The sequence below is a fragment of the Oryx dammah genome, unplaced genomic scaffold (genome assembly GCF_014754425.2).
Source record: "Oryx dammah isolate SB20612 unplaced genomic scaffold, SCBI_Odam_1.1 HiC_scaffold_22, whole genome shotgun sequence".
Lineage (NCBI taxonomy): Eukaryota > Metazoa > Chordata > Mammalia > Artiodactyla > Bovidae > Oryx > Oryx dammah.
The window spans coordinates 1,470,565-1,489,704 of record NW_024070206.1 but is presented as its reverse complement, the minus strand read 5'-3'; the positions used below and the strand labels follow the sequence as shown (position 1 = coordinate 1,489,704).

At 39.1% G+C, this 19,140-nt stretch overlaps 1 protein-coding gene across 2 annotated transcripts in view; it reads right to left on the bottom strand.

The window, feature by feature from the left end:
- PIGN (phosphatidylinositol glycan anchor biosynthesis class N) overlaps positions 1 to 17,916 on the bottom strand; it is a 93,531-nt gene extending 75,615 nt beyond the window's left edge. The window contains exons 1-8 of one of the 2 annotated variants that reach the window (XM_040264269.1): positions 17,663 to 17,916; positions 14,174 to 14,295; positions 13,603 to 13,701; positions 10,859 to 10,965; positions 6,903 to 7,027; positions 5,687 to 5,817; positions 4,421 to 4,537; positions 2,331 to 2,371 (exon numbers count right to left, since the gene is read on the bottom strand). In XM_040264269.1, the coding sequence (XP_040120203.1) occupies positions 2,331 to 2,371; positions 4,421 to 4,537; positions 5,687 to 5,817; positions 6,903 to 7,027; positions 10,859 to 10,965; positions 13,603 to 13,701; positions 14,174 to 14,295; positions 17,663 to 17,883 (963 nt within the window). In that variant the 5' untranslated portion in view covers positions 17,884 to 17,916. The remainder of the gene's footprint in view (positions 1 to 2,330; positions 2,372 to 4,420; positions 4,538 to 5,686; positions 5,818 to 6,902; positions 7,028 to 10,858; positions 10,966 to 13,602; positions 13,702 to 14,173; positions 14,296 to 17,662) is intronic. The other variant, XM_040264271.1, reaches the window with a different exon arrangement.
- Positions 17,917 to 19,140: the final 1,224 nt, after the last annotated feature.

Sequence of the window (19,140 nt, the reverse complement as noted above, 5' to 3'; positions counted from 1 at the left end):
TTTCTCAGTTCAGTTCATTCAGTCGCTCAGTCGTGTCCAACTCTTTGCGACCCCATGAACTGCAGCACACCAGGCTCCCTGTCCATCACCAACTCCCAGAGGCTCCCTGTCCATCACCAACTCCCTCACGTCCTTTGAGTCGATGATGCCATCCAACCATCTCATCCTCTGTTGTCTCCTCCTCCTGCCCTCAATCTTTCCCAGCATCAGGGTCTTTCTCAATGACTCAGCTCTTCGCTTCAGGTGGCCAAAGTATTGGAGCTTCAGCTTCAGCATCAGTCCTTCCAATGAACATTCAGAGCTGATTTCTCAAGCTCTCATTTAAAGTTGGAGTTTCGTCCCAGGCTCTCAGTCTGTCTCACTTTCACCATCTACGACCTCTTTACCAAGCCCCATCTCACAGAAAACCGACAACACCCCTGGTCGCCTGATTGCACCCTCTCCTTCCCGCCTCCACTGCTGGCCTCTGAATTGTCCTCCAACAGAGAGATGACCCTGTGGTAAAACCTCAGATCACGCCACTCGCCAGGCTTCAAACACTAGGAGGGCTTCCCCCAACTTAAGGATGAACTCTAGAGGCCCACGAGGCCCTGCACGGCCGAGTGTCTGCCTTCTGCCTCCCACTGAACCACGGTGCTATGCTCTGTTCACCCGCCGTCTTCAGGGTCCTTTGAGATGCCATGTGCCCCCTCCCAGACCTCTGGGCACACGCTGCCCCTTGGCCTGAGAAGCTCCCGCCTCCTGCCCTGGCTCAGTCTCGGCTCAGGCCGCAGTTTCTCAGGAGGCCTTTGCTGACCACACACAGCCCACCAGACAGACCTGCTCTGCACCTTCATGGCTTCCCAGGCCTGTTCTGCTGTACTTATCACCGCTATAATTTTACATTTATTTGTTTGATAAGTAAAGATAAACGTAAAATTTATCTTATTCCTAAACTATAAGCTTCCTAGGAGAGGGACTGTGTCTCCTTTTATTCACCATTATAGCCGTCACACGAAGTTTAAAGTTAATATTTCAATGTTGAGTGTTAGTGTTAACGTTTGCACAGTGCTTAAACATACTGCAGACACATAACAACAGTGGCAGAAGGAATGAATACAGAATTCTCATCTAACGCAGGTCTGAAGCAGTATTCAGAGGGTAACAGCATTCAGTTTTTGATTATGATCCAGTCTGGCTATAAATAATACATGCTCTTATTTTATGGACTTCAAGATATTCCAATCCCTCTGACCGTGGTTTTTATTGCAAATTAATAGACTGCTATCCAATTCTATACATTTTCATTTGCTTGGGTAATAAGCATTCATTTGGAGAGATAAGACAATTGTTAACATGCTGAGAAAGAAAAGGCTTCTGTAAGCACACCGCTGAAAATGAGACCCCAGGCCTTGGTTTATCCTCCACAGTAAGGAAAGCCGGCTTCTGAGGTGAACGTCTGAGGCGACCTGGAGGAGGTGTAAGATATTCCTGCCATTCGGGAGGACACACACCGGTGGTCCCGCGCCTTTCACTCTGCATAGCATATCCTCAACAAGAAAATTCTGTGCTTCCCACCTACAGGTGGCGCTGCTGGTCTAACCATGAGATTGGCCGGCATTTTCCTGTGATGTTCGGTCCCCTACAATGTAAGGATCCCTATAATGTCAGGTTTCTAATCTATATACTCCTGTCACTTTTTTCCCACTGCATTTGTAAAAATTTTGGGGTAGAATTAAAGATAAAGCTTGTGTTAATAGAAAGGAAACAGTAACTGACACAGGAAGAGGAAAGAAGCCCACCACGGGGTTCCATCAGATCTGTGCCGGAAGCAACTGAGCGAGGCAGCTGCGACACAAAAGTCACACAAAAGTCACACAAATGTGACAGGCATGCACACTCCAATTTGCATAATAATTCTGTAATTAGCCAGTGTTATTTGGAGGAAGTCTTCGCCTTTCAGTTTTATTTGAGGCTGCTTTATTTTGCCCAAAGAAACACTCTTTGTGATCCCATGGACTGTAGCCCACCAGGCTTCTCTGTCCACGGGATTCTCCAGGCAAGAGTACTGGACTGGGTCGCCCTTTCCTTCTCCAGGGGATCTTCCCGACCCAGGGACTGAACCCAGGTCTCCTGCACGGCAGGCAGACGCTTTACCCTCTGAGCCACCAGGGAGGCCCAAAGAAAGATTACTTGGGGTGAAAATATTCACAATAGCAGGATTTCTCTTAGGAACTGTTTTAGAAAAATCTTTTATCATCTTTAATACAATTTTGTTTCCCAGATTTTTTTGTTCTAAACTTCTTATAGACAGAAAATTAAATTTGAACATGATTAAATATAATGAATACCTGATTAATATCTTGTCTCTTCCAGTTCTCCAACTTCCATTCTGAAAGATACAAATAAACATAAGTGCTGATGTTAAAAATTAAAAAAAAAACAAGAGAAGTTATTTTATTATTACAGGTGGTTAATGGAAAAAGAAAGTATTGGGACAGTCGATTTTAAGCCAAGTATGAACCACAAGGGTACTAAAAAGGCAGAGCTGCACACTTTTTTAAACTAGGATTTTAAAAGAGTAACTCAATAAAATTTATTTGATATTTTCTGTAATAGTTTATTAAACTTCCAAAATGCTCATTAGGGGATAATTGTTTCAAAACATCGAAAGGCTAAGGAAGGAAAGATGGAAGCAAAAGGCAACAATGACGACAACTGTCACACAGCTGCAGCGACAGTCTCACTCCAGATTACTGAGGCAGCCCACCGGCCAGCAGTCAATCTAAGCTTTCCTTTTTTTTGTAATGGCAGCTGCTTGCAAAATACATGAAATTTTTTAGCTCTGATGCTCCTACCACCACTAATTCCAATTGTGAAAGTAGTATGTGCTTAGCAGCTCAGTTGTGTCCGACTCTTTGTGACCCTGTGGACTGCAGTCCGCCAGGGTTCTCTGTCCATGGGGATTCTCCAGGCAAGAATACTGGAGTGGGTTGAAATCAACTGCCAAAATAAAGTTCTGTTTCCTAAGTACAAACATACCGTTTAACCTAGCTTCTAGTTGGACCCAGTCTAATCCATTTAAAAGGCTTCGCAGGTGGCTCAGTGGCAGAGAATCCGCCTGCCAAGCAGGAGATGCGGGTTTGACACCTGGGTCACGAAGATCCGTTGGAGAAGGAATGGCAACCCACTCCAATATTCTTGTCTGGGAAATCCCATGGACAGAGGAGTCTGGCGGGCTGGGCGACTAAACAACAAAAGCAATCTATTTAACCCAGAGTGCAGGAATACGAAATGATGCAGCTGCCTAGGAAACCAGTTTGGCAGTTTGCAAAAAAATAAAACGTAAGGAACACATGACCTGCTGCTATTCACCTAGGAATCCATCCAAGAGAAATAAAAACACATGCCCATACAGAAAGGTTCGCCACGTCACTGTAAAATAGCCCAGGTGTGGGAACAAGCCGAACGCCCATAAGCTGACTGAACAGAATATGGTTTCTACACGTGCAAGGGAGAGGAGTGCGGAGTGGCTGCTAAGGGACGAGGGTTTCTTGGGGGGTGGGCACAGCAATGCAATGCACAGCAGAGGCAAAACTCTGTGAATACGCTAAAAAAATTCAATTACACACTTTTAAAACATGAGTTTTATAGTATGAGAATTATATCTCCAAAAATTTCAAAAAAAGACAGAACAGGTAAGAAAACTTTATTATACAAACCCAAAAGTCTTCTAGTAGAAATACCTAATACAGCTGTGAGTCCACATCACTGGAGAAGGTTTTAAAAAGAAAATTTCCAGGCCTCACCCAGACTCATGGAATCGAAATATCTAATGACAAGGTCTAGAAATCTGTAAATTTTAAAAAATCTGTATTCTTAACAAGTACTTTGAATGAGTTGACACAACTAATCCAGAGAAGGACATTTGGGAGGAATTTATTTTGTCCAATTAGTAAAAGCTCTCAAATTCTAAAAAGACTCTTACCTTACAAGATAACCAGAGCTCCAAGGAAAAAGAAATTCCTTTTTATCATGGATTGAGAAACAAGGAGGCTTGTGTAACAGAGAAGGCCTTCAAAAATACTAGAGACAGGGCAAAGTCTGTCCAGTTTTGAAACATAAATTGTGACATATGTGTGGCTTATCTGATTGATAGTCTTTGCAGGTAAGATCTAAGCCAAGGGTTTAATCTGAGTCCTAGAGTAATAAGGTTTGTAAAAAAAGAATAGTACACTTGAACTTTCATAAGGCAAATAATAATGTGTATTTTAAGCTGAATATCATAAATGAAATAATATAAACTATACAAAAGTAATACAGAAATAGCAATGTCACAAATAACAAAATGAAAGCTATAATTTGAAAAGTCATTTTTAAAAATTAAACTTTGATTTTAAAATGTCACATTCATAAAAACAATAAAGGTAAGCATTCCTACCTTGCAAATATGAGTCATCAAATTTCTGAGCTGACACTTTTTGGGGAAGCCTGATTCCAGCTCCCCAAGCAATAAAAGGAGTACAAGTCTCTAAAGGATGACCAGCTCCATGAGAGCCTACAAATAAGACACAAAGAGCAATGTAAGTATATAAAGATGAACCTATACCTGATTAACCTATACCTAAATATTTTTTAATACTTCGTTGTACAGAGTTGACCCATAAAGAGCTAATTTCCACCACCACACTCCCAAAAGCTTACATCTCTATTTAACAATTAGTTTTAAAATATTCTCTAGGCAAATCAGAGCATCAACAACAAACAGGCAGAAAGAAAAACCAGAACATTCATGGAGTGGCTCTGGTTGAAAGAAGATTAAGGATAACGACGACTAAGGCTTGGAGGAGACGCCACCAGAGTGGGCGTGAAGGCAGCAGCCTCAGGGGAGGCTCCTCTGGGGAGGAAGCACCCAGGTCTGGGGCCGGCGGCCGAGGCCAGGTCTGCTCTGAAGAGGGCAGCAGTCTCGGTCTGCTTTTCCTTCCGGCCACCCTGGCTGGTGTAGCCCAAACCGCCTTATAAAGTGGGACCCGCTCATCAGAATTCTACATGGTGATTCGGGGAGTCAAGTCTCTGCTTTGCCTTGACTTGCTCTCTGGGCACACTGTGTCTGCCCTGGGAGTCTGGCAGAGTGGACAGTCTCCTCTAGTGGACAAGGTCAGTAGCCCTAGGCCCCCCAGCAACACCACCTTAAACTCAGCCCTGTGCCATCACCTAGAGTTACTTTTAGGTAGATAAACCTGAGTTTGCGGTGGGGGCGGGGGGAGTTCTCATGTGTGTGTGTGTGTGTACACACACGCACACACTCAGTTGTGTCCGACTCTGCAACCCTGTGGACTGTAGCCCTCCAGGCTCTGCCCATGGAACTTTCCCGGCAAGTATACTGGAGTGGGTTGCCATTTCCTACCCCAGGGGATCTTCTCAACCCAGGGATCGAACCCGTGTCTCTTGTCTCCTGCGCTGCCAGGGGGATTCTTTATCAACTGTGCCACCTGGGAAGTCAAATGAGAATATATTCCTTTCATAGTTAAAAGAAAGACTGTATAAGATTAGTCTTTTTTATGCTAACATTTTATGCATACTATTATATGCTAGACACTTTGTATATACTAAGACATCTAATCCTCTGCAATATCCTAAAATATCTGCAAGCTACATTCACCACTACTTTAATCATAAAGTATACACCACTTAGAGACAGACTAACCCCAGTCTGTCATTCCATGGTCAGCGGTAAAGATAAATGCTGTTTTCCCATCATTTCCATAAAAGTCTTTAACAGTAGACTCAATTTCTTTCAGTTCTTTATCAACTAATTTAATATTGTCTGAATATTCCCTGTTTAAAAAGAAAAAGAAGAGCAAATTATATTAATTACATTAATTTGGCAAAATCAAATTTATTCAACATGAATTTATGATAAAGTCAATAACTGCTAAAATACTTTTAGATTTCAACCTTAATATTTTTAAATCAGAGCTCTGTAGATTGTTAAAAACACTTCTTCCTCTCTTAAAGAAGTAAAACAATCTGAAATCATTTTCAGAATTTTTTTTAAAGTATTGATTAGCAAATAGATTTCCATGAATGCTTTTTAAGTCTCAAATGCAACAATGATGACTTTTAAATTCATGTCTCTAATAATGTCTATGTTGCTTTTGACACATTTATCAAACAGATTAAGTACCACTGTTTCAACTATAGAACATTTTCATTCTTTAGTGTGTTTATGATATGATATAATACATTTTGGACAAACTATATTTAAGCTTTCCATACAGTTGCACAAAGGGTGGTTTAGTATAAATTTTATTACTTAAGACAATGCATTGTGTTACAGATGAGAAGCATGAGGTATTCATTACTGGAAGTTAAGACTAATCTAAATCTAATCCAAAATGAAAAATAAAAGCATAATATGAATTCTTCCTATCTTATGCTCTGCAAAAGTGAGAAAGACAGTTGCTGTTTTATATAAGGAGTGCTACTGAAATATAGTATACAAAACTTTCTACTATTATCTGCTCGATATAGCACTGATTAAATGGAACGTAAGGAACAGCTAGTTACACCTTTTTGTGATACAAACTAACATAATAAAAATGCTTTTTGTTTTAAAATTTATTAAAATCCTTCTAAAATATAGTCCTTTTCTCTCTGCTTTGATGAGTGAGTAATAGGGAACACACGCACAGAACACATCTCACTCATATTAATGTGTAGCATGGTCACAGCACGTGCGATTTCAGCCACAACATGAGACTACATGTCACGTAAATTAGAATGTGTTCTGCTTTAGAGTTATTTTAAATGTAAGTTCTGTTGTGATCATTACAAAGAAAGTACATTATAGTACTTTAAAAGTTCAAACAGAACAGGTATTTCCCTCAAAACCATGAAATTAAACACAGCATTAAAATTACCTTGATGTTGGTCGATGAGCATGTCCATTTGTGTCTATTCCTAATAAATGCAAGAAAAAAACTATTTTGTCTTCATTTACTTTAGAAAGCAAAGTTTGGTTGTTTCTGGCAGCATGAAAGAACTCCTATATGTAACAAATCAGTTAAAAATTTTTAGTTCATTAATTTTATTTAAAAAGTAATTCCTATGAAAACATTTAATTAAACTTATACAGAACTAAAAAATTAAATTGTCCTATTTTATTCACATTTGTCCTCAGGACCTACCAACACAAAGTACTTGTCAGTTCAGACATCTACATTCAAAAAACAAGTGAGCTATTTTCCGTGTTATAATTAGGCTGAAAAAAGATTATAGAAAGGGGATCTCAATTTCATGAAGTTCTAATAATAATGGAGAACTATTTTGACATGAGCCAACAATAAGATAGCACTAATGGCAACAATTTAGGAACGCTTTATGAGTGTTAAACGTTTTCCTGCTTCTTGTCCTGTGTTAGCGCCCCAGTTCAACCATAATCTCTCACTTGGAACATTGCAAATAGCCTATTTCTACTGTCCCAAGACTCAAATCTGTGCTTCACAAGGTATGATGGAAAAATGGCCACATAATGAATGGAAATACAGTTCAAGAATGATTAATTTCACAATGATAAACTGGATTCATAAAGCCCTCTAAGAAAAGGGTTCGTCCTGAACTTACATACACATGAACGTGTAAGCAAGTACCTATGGAAAGTACTTTTAAATTATTTTGAATAAGTCAACTGACTGCCAAGATATATAATTATTATTCACATAAATGTCTTTAACTATCAGTTCAGTTCAGTCGCTCAGTCGTGTCCGACTCTTTGCGACCCCATGAAAGACCCCATAGTCTTTAACTATATAAGATGTTAATTTTAACAAGGTATTTAACTTTCCAATAAAAGCCTGAAGTATTCCTTCAACTAACTCTTCACTATTACAAACATTAAAAAATATAAATGGTGCCATTAGAGAAACTATCTATTTCCAAATAAGAAAAAAAAAAGGAATACAAATGAAATTAAACATAAATATAAATATGAATAAACATAATCATCCTTAAAAGCATAAAATGGCCCCCTAGCTTTCATATACATTCTAATTAGCCCCTAAGAAACTTTAAATCTAGATGGAAACAGGAAGTTTTTCAAGAGAAAGGACTTATATTCTAAAGATGTAATTGAAAAGCTGAGAGAAACGACAAAACTTAGCAATTGAATTGGAGTCAAATTTACAATCTGTTTCATGACTGATATTATTCAGCTTTGTAAAAAGTGCTGTTCATTCAAAAGTGGACACACGATCTGGGAAACCATGAAATACTAATCTTGCAGAGCTTAACCTGATAGATTCCCATTGCCTTTTAAAAAATTGGTCTTTTGCACACAAGAGGTGAAACACACTCTTAACTTCTTCCCCACTCCCAGTATTTAGTATAATTATGCTCACCAACTCCATTTTGTTCTTAGCTCAAAGGCACTCGTTCCTTTTTGTATTTAAATATTTATTACGCACTAGGGGAGAGTGCATGCATTCTCCCTTTTTCTCTAAGTAAAACTTCTGGTTTTATGGGACCATGTCAATGCTTCAAACTTAAAACCTACATGTTTCTTATTCTCTCCCACAGTACCTGTTTGGTTATAGCCAATGAGACAGAAATCAAACACTTCAGTCAAAAGACAATATGTCTTTTGAAATAAATTTAACTATTTATTAAGGTCTTTTGAAATAAATTTAGTTTAGTAGAAGACAGAGTCCTTTTCAGTTCCGTGTATTGTTGACCTAAAACACTGAAATAATGGCTGGAACTCCAGCATCTCCTGTCGTAAGACGACTCAGAAGCTAAGGCCACACTCTGAGGACAGAAGAGACACTGCAGAGACCGGGTCTTAATGACACTGGGGAGCCACCATGGCAATCTTGGACTGCCTCAATCCTGGGCTGCCTCCTGGCGTTATCATTCACTGAGAGCCAAGCTAGCTTTAAAGCAGTGTTTAATCCTGGGCTGCCTGCTGGCGCCATCATTCACTGAGAGACAAGCTAGCTTTACAGCAGTATTTTCACTCTATTACAGAGTTCCTTTGGAGCCCAAGTTATCATTATGCTGTTGGCCTGAGACACTCTGCTCTATGTGCAATCCAGGCCCAACCATTTCTGTTTCCTAGGCTTTTCCAGGAAAGTCTTCCTCTAACTGTTCGGCTTAGACTGGACTTTTCTAAAGATATCTTCTTAGTCCCTATATGTTTCCTTCACACCACTCTTTATTGTGGATGATTTCATATTTTTGTTGTTACCTGATTAATGTACATACCTCTATCATATCTTATGAAATTATAGGGAATTTTTTTTTTCTGGTCAATACCAGTGTTGAAATAAGGTAAAAAAAAAGGCATAGAATCAAGCCAGCCCCTAACTATATCTGCCTAGTTATACAAAGCTATAACCACTAACTACATCTGCCTAGTTATACAAAGCTATAACTGCCTAACTATATCTGCCTAGTTATACAAAGCTGTAACTGCCTAACTATATCTGCCTAGTTATACAAAAGCTATAACTGCCTAACTACATCTGCCTAGTTATACAAAGCTATAACTGCCTAACTACATCTGCCTAGTTATACAAAGCTATAACTGCCTAACTATATCTGCCTAGTTATACAAAGCTGTAGCCACTAACTATATCTGCCTAGTTATACAAAGCTATAACCACTAACTATATCTGCCTAGTTATACAAAGCTGTAGCCACTAACTATATCTGCCTAGTTATACAAAGCTATAACCACTAACTATATCTGCCTGTCCACAAAGAATCAAACCCACGATGCTGAACATCTTTGGCTATGTTTATGAAGTTAGAAGCCAAGGGCGTTGAAACAAATACTAATGTAAATTGATTACATTAAGAAGTGATACTTAGCAAAATCATTTGCTATTTTTGTAAAGAGATTTTATTTAACTTGAAGATTTTTACTTTCACTTTAAGTAAGAAAAGAAAATCGTAAGGAAAAAAATTCTAAGGAAAGAAATACGGTTTATCAAAGAACATACTGAGCACTTAATTCCTGATAAATATGCAGACACCTACTGACTGTTTACAAACAAACAATAAAAAATGACTGTGTTATGGACAAGCCCACAGTGTCAGTCCAGAGACACTACTGGTAAAAATAAGAATCACTAAAGGTCAGTCAATGAATGCCTCCTACAATAGACGAATTATGACTTCCAACTGGGAAATGAGAAAGAAGAGAATGATAGATAGGAGTCAGCCAATATCCAGACTTTAGATTTTCTCACAGTTTTTGAAAACATAAATTCTATTGGATTCCTGGTGAAACTGTGAGGATTGTCACTAACAAATAGTCCAAAAAACCCTCTATTTCTTAAAGAGACTCATATGTTTTATTAGGATTAACTTATGAACTTGGTTTTTGCTTATCTAATTTTTCTTTACAAATATTTAAAATATCTACCTTATTTTATAATAAGTGCCTTATATTTGAAATTTCTAAAGACTTTCACATACATCACTGCTTGTAAGAGACTGATTCTGTGGTCAACAAAAGACCAGGAAGGTTATTCTGGGGTGATTCAGCAAATGAGGAATGAAATGTGGGGTTCCTGAATCCCATCCAGGGCTCACTTCACTGTAGAAGTGTGGAATTGAAAAGGGTTTACTTTTTCAAATTATTTTTTAAAAATCTGTATGGTTATTGTAGAATGTGCAATTCCTTAGAATCCAATCTTTTCAAAATTGTATGCTACAATAAGGAACTTTCAAATTCATCCAAGCAGAAAAAACTAAGATGCAAAAAAGTCTTCACAAATCGTTTCCAGCACATTAGGTCCAGGTGCTAGACACCTCCTGCACATGAGGCAAACACCCACATCTAGTGTGCGGCAGGTCAGCCACCGACAGCACATACCTTCACATGGTCAAAAACCCACGTGTCCAGTTTGGTTACATCGTGGGCACCAAAATCCTCACTGGATGCATCGTAACTGTCTGTAAAAATATGGTTTCTAGGGTCACCTGAAGAGGAAATTTGGGGGGAAAAATTTTAATGATATGCCATGGACCACGGTGTATGCTTGAATATATGCTGTTGCTTCTGTTCTCACAATAACATTTTCCAATTTTATAGATACAGGTCAGTTCAGTTCAGTCACTCAGTCGTGTCCGACTCTTTGCGACCCCATGAATTGCAGCACGCCAGGCCTCCCTGTCCATCACCAACTCCCAGAATTTACTCAAACTCATGTCCATCGAGTCGGTGATGCCATCCAGCCATCTCATCCGCGGTCGTCCCCTTCTCCTCCTGCCCCCAATCCCTCCCAGCATCAGGGTCTTTTCCAATGAGTCAACTCTTTGCATGAGGTGGCCAAAGTATTGGAGTTTCAGCTTTAGCATCAGTCCTTCCAATGAACACTCACGACTGATCTCCTTCAGAATGGACTGGTTGGATCTCCTTGCAGTCCAAGGGACTCTCAAGAGTCTTATCCAATAACAGTTCAAAAGCATCAATTCTTCGGTGCTCAGCTTTCTTCACAGTCCAACTCTCATATCCATACATGACCACTGGAAAAACCATAGCCTTGACTAGACAGACCTTTGTTGGCGGATACAAGTGAGTTGTAATTTAAAATGCTAAGAAAAAAAATCACAACGCTAGTTAGTATACAATAGCACAAAAATAAACAACGGAGTTTGCCTTCAAGTAAGGATGAAACTACTCAAAGGATTTGGGCATCTAGGGATGGTACAATCAGATTAAATCACCTGTTTTACAAAATTCCCTAACCAAGAAGAAAATTCAAATATTTCAATTCTTTTGTTCATAAAATACATACATTTTTCTCATTATATGAGAAAAAATATTGATAATTGCCAAATAGTTTGAAAGAGTCAACAAATACATTAATCACTTGTAAGATTTTATTAAGATCTAATCAACTTAGTGAATTTCTGAGTTAGATAGCCTCTTAAAGGTCATAAGGAAGAGAGATAACAAAATAATGACAATCTCTTATAATAATGACAAGCTAAGCTCTAATGATACTGGTTCCACTCCTCAGCCATCCTACTCTTCAAATCCCAAGTAAAGATCCGAGTGGGCCTGTGAATTACTGTAAGAAACGGAGCACTCCCATTGGACTGTCTCCAGTTTAAGGCACTGATCCTGTCCTATGAACTGCAGTCAGAAGTAGGGAGGTGAGTTTGCTAAACCATGGCAACTTCATCCTCACCACTACCAGTCCCCAAAAAAGCTTAACTCCTTGCTCCTTGGAAGAAAAGCTATGACCAACCTAGACAGCACATTAAAAAGCAGAGACATTACTTTGCTAACTAAGCTCAATCTAGTCAAAGCTATGTTTTTTCCAGGAGTCATGTGTGGATATGAGAGTTGGACTATAAAGAAAGCTGAGCACCAAAGACCTGATGCTTTTGATGTGGTGTTGGAGAAGATTCTTATGAGTCCCTTGAACTGCAAGGAGATCCAACCAGTCCATCTTAAAGGAAATCAGTCCTGAATATTTATTGGAAGGACTGATGCTGAAGCACCAATACTTTGGCCACCTGATGCAAAGAACTGACTCATTAGAAAAGACCCTGATGCTGGGAAAGACTGAAGGCGGGAGGAGAAGGGGATGACAGAGGATAATATGACTGGATGGCATCACCGACTCAATAGACATGAGTTTGAGTAAACTCCGGAAGTTGGTGGTAGACAGGGAGGCCTGGCCTACTGCAGTCCATGGGGTTGCAAAGAGTCGGACACAACTGAGCGACTGAGCTGAACTTCAAGCAGTATGAGTTTGTGGACCTGTTCTACATAATAATGTTCTGTGACTATCACACAGAAAATTCTGAATATCTGTTTTGCTTTTGAGATATAGAATAATCTTTAATAATTCTGATTGTTATAATTTATAGTATAATTATACCCATGACTAAAGGTCTAAACCTTTTCATTAGGTGAAATGACCTCAATGTTCCCACTAAAAAGCACTTAATAACATAAAATTTAAGTAGAATCCAGCTGATTCTAGAAAATGATGCAAATGAATTTTCTCATTAAGAGATGTTCTCATACTTGCAGATTCAGGCACAGAAACACAACAAATACAGCAAATCTCAATGGCATGATCTTGAACACATGAAAACAGAAGTTATAAATATAAATTTTAACATTTAAATCTTTATGTGATTATGTACTAACTTCTTGATAATCAAAGTAAGTGACCATCAACAACATAATGAGATCATTGTAATAAGCATTTTGGTCAATATTTCACATTAATTAAGTTATTTAACGCCCAAAACAAAGCTATAAGATAGAAATTATTATTATCACATTTTACAAAAAGGAAAACTGAAATTTAGAGAAGTTATCTAACTTACCCAAGATTAAAAAGCTGTTAGATGTTAGAATCATATACCATTTCACTGAATCCAAGGTATTTAAACTGTATAATCCAACATTTTAAGTACAACTAAGATGAAAAAAATCAAACTCACACATCTACTATAATATATACTCATTTCAGAGATGTTAAATATGTCAAAACATGTATCTCATTAATCAGTAAAATGTAGTATATATTTTAAATTACCATATTGATTTATTGCCTACTTAGTATTTGGGGAAATACAATCAGCGACTCCTACCTTTGGCAAACATAGTCAGGATGTCCGGGCTTCCCCAGGACCATGTGAACCTGGTTTCATTAAGAAGAGAATCAAATTCTACAGGATTTTCCTTCCATCCTGAGAATTGAGAAAAAAAACAATGACGATAGTAATAGTTAGACGGTGATGCATTGGTATGGCTCCTGAAGAAGTATTTTTCAAATAATAACAAAGAAGATCAACTGCAGAACGAATGCAAAACCAACAACAGATCTTGTCACCTGTATTACACTACAAACTTTTTTTTAAAAAGCTTACAACGGTTAATTGACTTCTTAGTAAAATACAGAATCACTTTTGAACTTTTGAGAGTTAACATCTAGGAAAACCAGCGATCCATCCAATCATATTCTAACAATAGGACACGATGATACAAGATTAAAGTTTTATTCCTGAGTCAGTCCCAGCGTGTGTGTGAGTGAGTTAGGCTAAACGACTTGTCAAAAGGATCTCAGAACGTCCTTCGCTTTGTGTCACGGCTCAGTATTAAAGAAGCAATATTGGTGCAATCAGTCTCTTCATGTGATAAAATCATCTAAAGAGACAGTACCTTTGGCAACTGCGCTGACATCTTCATAAAACCCTGCAATCACGGCCACGTGCCCGGGCCGAGACTCGGTCGGCACACGCGTGTGAGAGACCCCCCAGCTGCCTTCGTTCATTATGACATTCCTGAAAGGTATCACAGACAGAGAGTCAGCATACACTATGATCACGGGCTCTGTTAAGGTTTTAGAAAAACAAGATCACCACAGAAGAAATCCAATCAAAAGAAGGAGTCAAAATTTAAGAAGGAATCTTTCTGATCCCAGCTCGGCTCGGTCCAGTTCCTCCCACCAGACGGATTCCACCAGACAGATTCCATAGCACAAGAAAGCCCAGGTAAGACAAGGAACCACCCAAGCACTGTACAGGATCACAAAACAAAATACACACCGTAGCTCTAAGTCACAAAGTATCAAAACGCTGTGTTACATAAGAAATCACTGATACACAAAGTATTACTTTGTCAATGTTAAATTTTATTAGGTGTGATGATGGTGTTGTGATCACGTTGAAGTCCTTGTTCTTAGGAGATACACACTGAAGTGTTTAGGGGTAAAGTGTGAAAATATTTTGCTTTCAAATTATTTAGGAAAAAATAATTAAAGTTTAAGTGTGTATGTGTGTGTGTGTGTGTGTGTGTGTACTGAGACAGAGAATGCAAATATGAAAAATGTTTAAAATGGTCATCTCTAGATTAAGGATATACAGATGAATATTCATGATTTAATCCTTTCAACATTTCTGCAGTTAAAAGTTTTTCAAAATAAAAAATTAAGAGAGGAAACAGCTATACTCTCAATTAGGAGTTAAATTATCTTTCTAAATTTGAGATTAAAACAAGTCAAAAGTTTCTTTTGCTAAATGTATCACCATTCTTTAAGCTGTCTAAGGGTGATTTGCAAAATCTGCAGAAAAATGCAAAACGAACAGTAATGCCAACAGTTAAAAGGCCAGCGGAGCAACAAGTTATGAAACACAAATTCATTTGTAACAGTTTTCAAGCTAAACTCTCAACTCTCAAAATGTTCTGGAGAGAAGTACCTAAAAGTGCTGATTTAGATACTTTTAATTGACTTATAACCAAACAGACTTTGGTAAAATACATACATAAAAAGTAAAAGGCTTGAAAAACCATTAAACCACACGTTAAGGGAGAAATGTTTTTTAACTTCTTCAGTTCTATAATGGAAACTGAACTCAAGCAAAAACAGGGAGGTATAAAGCAATGTGGATACCTCTCATGAGAAACATTTTGATCAGATCATGTTTTTAAAAAAAACGAAGTTAGAAACAAAGAAAACCTGTCAAAAAGGCTTTGGAAGCAGCTGGAAAGGCAGGCAGCATGCGGCACAGCACCTGGGAGCCCCTGGCCCCCACCGAATACCCCAGGGAGAAACAGGCACTGTCGGAAAAGCTCATCTTCGCCTCAACAACCAGCAGAGTTTACAGTCATTAACTTTGCAATGAACTACATTTCTCTCCTCTCTATGACAACTAAGAAATTCAATCAAGTATATCACCCCAATTTTTAAACCAGTCATAGAAATTCATGTTACATATTTTTGTGTATTGAACCTAACCCTGACAATCTTATTTTCCTACTTGTATTTTCCTATTGCCCTGAATGGCTTGTTTCTTTGTATCCTTTAATATATTATGCATTTCTTTGATGCACCATAAATTTATTCCTGGAAATCTGACATAGAATTCAGGTTCATTCATTCTTCTAGCAGTCAACAAATATTTATTAACTGCCTACTATGGCATCCGGTCCCATCACTTCATGGGAAATAGATGGGGAAACAGTGGAAACAGTGTCAGGCTTTATTTTGGGTGGTGGTGGTGGGGGGGGTCCAAAATCACTGCATATGGCGACTGCAGCCATGAAATTAAAAGACATTTACTTCTTGGAAGGAAAGTTATGACCAACCTAGACTGTATATTAAAAAGCAGAGATATTACTTTGCCAACAAAGGTCCGTCTAGTCAAGGCTATGGTTTTTCCAGTGGTCATATATGGATGTGAGAGTTGGACTGTGAAGTAAGTTGAGTGCCGAAGAATTAATGCTCCAACTGTGGTGTTGGAGAAGATTCTTGAGAGTCCCTTGGACTGCAAGGAGGTCCAACGAGTCCATCCTAAAGGAGATCAGTCCTGAGTGTTCATTGGAAGGACCGATGCTGAAGCTGAAACTCCAGTACTTTGGCCACCTCATGCGAAGAGTTGACTCATTGGAAAAGACCCTGTTGCTGGGAGGGATTGGGGGCAGGAGGAGAAGGGGACAACAGAGGATGAGATGTCTGGATGGCATCACCGACTCGATGGACAGGAGTTTGAGTGAACTCCGGGAGTTGGTGATGGACAGGGAAGCCTGGCGTGCTGTGATTCATGGGGTCGCAAAAAGTCAGACACGACTGAGCGACTGAACTGAACTGAACTGTTTTAGGAGCCAGAAATAATGTCGTGTATAAAACAAAGTCCCTGCCTTAGTGGAAGTTGTACATGCTGAGTAGTACTATAAAGAAAATCAAAATAGGGTAGAGGGATAAGAAGCAACGATGACAGGAAGGGACAGGGGAAAGATAGACAATTTTAGACAAATTTCCCTTGAATTTGAGTTTTAATCTCTCCACAGTAGCATTAGGAAGGGCTTTTGAGGGGCTTGCTATGAATGAAAAAAAAAGAATAGTTGATTGCAAGAACCCCACAGGTCCAAAAAGTTAAATATTTCTTTTCAAAGCCGCTTCAGTTCAGTTCAGTCGCTCAGTCTTGTCCGACTCTGCGACCCCATGAATCACAGCACACCAGGCCTCCCTGTCCATCATCAACTCCCAGAGTTCACTCAGACTCACATCCTTCGAATCTGTGAGGCCATCCAGCCATCTCATCCTCAGTCGTCCCCTTCTCCTCCTGCCCACAATCCCTCCCAGCATCAGACTCTTTTCCAATGAGTCAAGTCTTCACATGAGGTGGCCAAAGTACTGGAGTTTCAGCTTTAGCATATTCCTTCCAAAAAAATCGCAGGGCTGATCTCCTTCAGAATGGACAGAATCCAAAATTATCATATTACATAGTAATATAAATTTGGAAGGCTTTATTTTATAGAAAACGTATTTTGAATTAAAATGTATATTTTTTAGATAAATACCTTTGTAATTGGCAATTCACTGAAATGTATGCTTGTCATTACTTGAAAATTGAACAGTCTTACTTTACAAAAAAAGAAAAAAAGATAATATACTGAGTTGTAAGTCAGCATTCAGAAATTAGGACAAGCGAGGCCAGGCAGCTAAGGCCATGCATTTTGACCACCTGGTATCAACTTCCACAATAACAGAAGTACTGCAGAAGGAAACATACTGGCTAATTCCTACGACAAAGGCAGAGACATAGGCGCCCTACTCTCTGTTCCATCGTCACCCCTCTACCCAATGTGAGATAAACAGTATCAGCCTAACAATTCCAGAGATGTCCCTGTACCAGTTGACACGCTTACCTAAGAAATGGTGCCCTAGAATTGCCATCTTCATCTAATTCATAAAGCTTATCTGCTCGGAGGCCGTCAGCAACAAACAGCATTAATCTTTTTGCTGGGGGAGGCAGGGGCGTAAACCGAGGAGTCATTCCATGAACCAAAGGAGAGGTGAAATAAATGTCGAAGATGGAGGCGAAGAATACGAAGTGCACGAGCAATCCCAAAGTGATGTACACCAGCATGTCCAGAGGAACTAATCTCCAAGGCAAACTGGAGAGAGGGAACAAAATCAAATCTGGGTAAGCCTTAGTGCAAGCAAGTATGTTTCCAACTTATTTGATGACTAGAGCTGCCTGCACTGAGCAACTTCACTTTCACTTTTCACTTTCATGCATTGGAGAAGGAAATGGCAACCCACTCCAGTGTTCTTGCCTGGAGAATCCCAGGGATGGGGGAGCCTGGCGGGATGCCGTCTATGGGGTCACACAGAGTCGGACACAACTGAAGCGACTTAGCAGCAGCAGCAGCAGCCTCATTTTTCAGTCTCAAAAAACTTCTTAGTTTGGTGGACACTTTTTATTTCCTCCATCTTTCAATACGCTTCACTGTTCTGCGGCTACTTGCCCTATCCACATGGGTAACTGTTTTCAAGTTGTGGTAAGAGGGCTTCCCTAGTGGCTCAAACAGTTAACAATTCGCTGGCAATGCGGGAGACCTGGGTTTGATCCCTGGGTTGGGAAGATCCCCTGGAGATGTGGAACGGCAACCCACTCTAGTATTCTGGCCTGGAGAATTCTATGGACAGAGGAGCCTGGTGGGCTCTAGTCCACAGGGTCATGAAGAGTCGGACATGACTGAGCAACTTAAAAAAAAGAGAGAGAGAGTTCTTAACATAAGATCTACTCTCTTAAATTTTTACATGTAAAACTGTTATACATCAGATCTCGACAACTTATTCACTTTGCATAAGTGAGATTTCACAGCCACTGAACAACCACTTTCATTCCGCCCCCCACCCCCCACTCACCCATCATGAGTTTGACTCTTTTAGACTCTCTCAGACAAGGAGAAATGTGCACATTTGTCCTTCTGTGACCGATTTGTTTCACTGAGCATTATATCCTCAACGCCATAACCATTACATTGGCCAAAACTTGGTACTGTAATCTGTTTAATTTTGTCCAGTCTGTAAACTTATTGTGGTTTTAATTTACATTTCCCTGGTGATCAATAATGTTGAGCTGCTTTACATGCATGTAATGGACATTTTTAAATCGTCTTTCATCCTCTTTTCATTTTTTTAACCGTGTTTTTCAAACAACGGTCAGTACTTATGAATTCTGAAAGTTCTGAAATAACTTTTCTTTTGGCGATTGTATTTTGTGTTCCACCTAGGGAATTTTTGTAGATGACAACGCTTTCTTTAGTATAGACTTTTAATATTTTTATTTTAAAACAATTTCAAGTTCAGAGAAAAGCTGCAATAATGGTACCAGCAT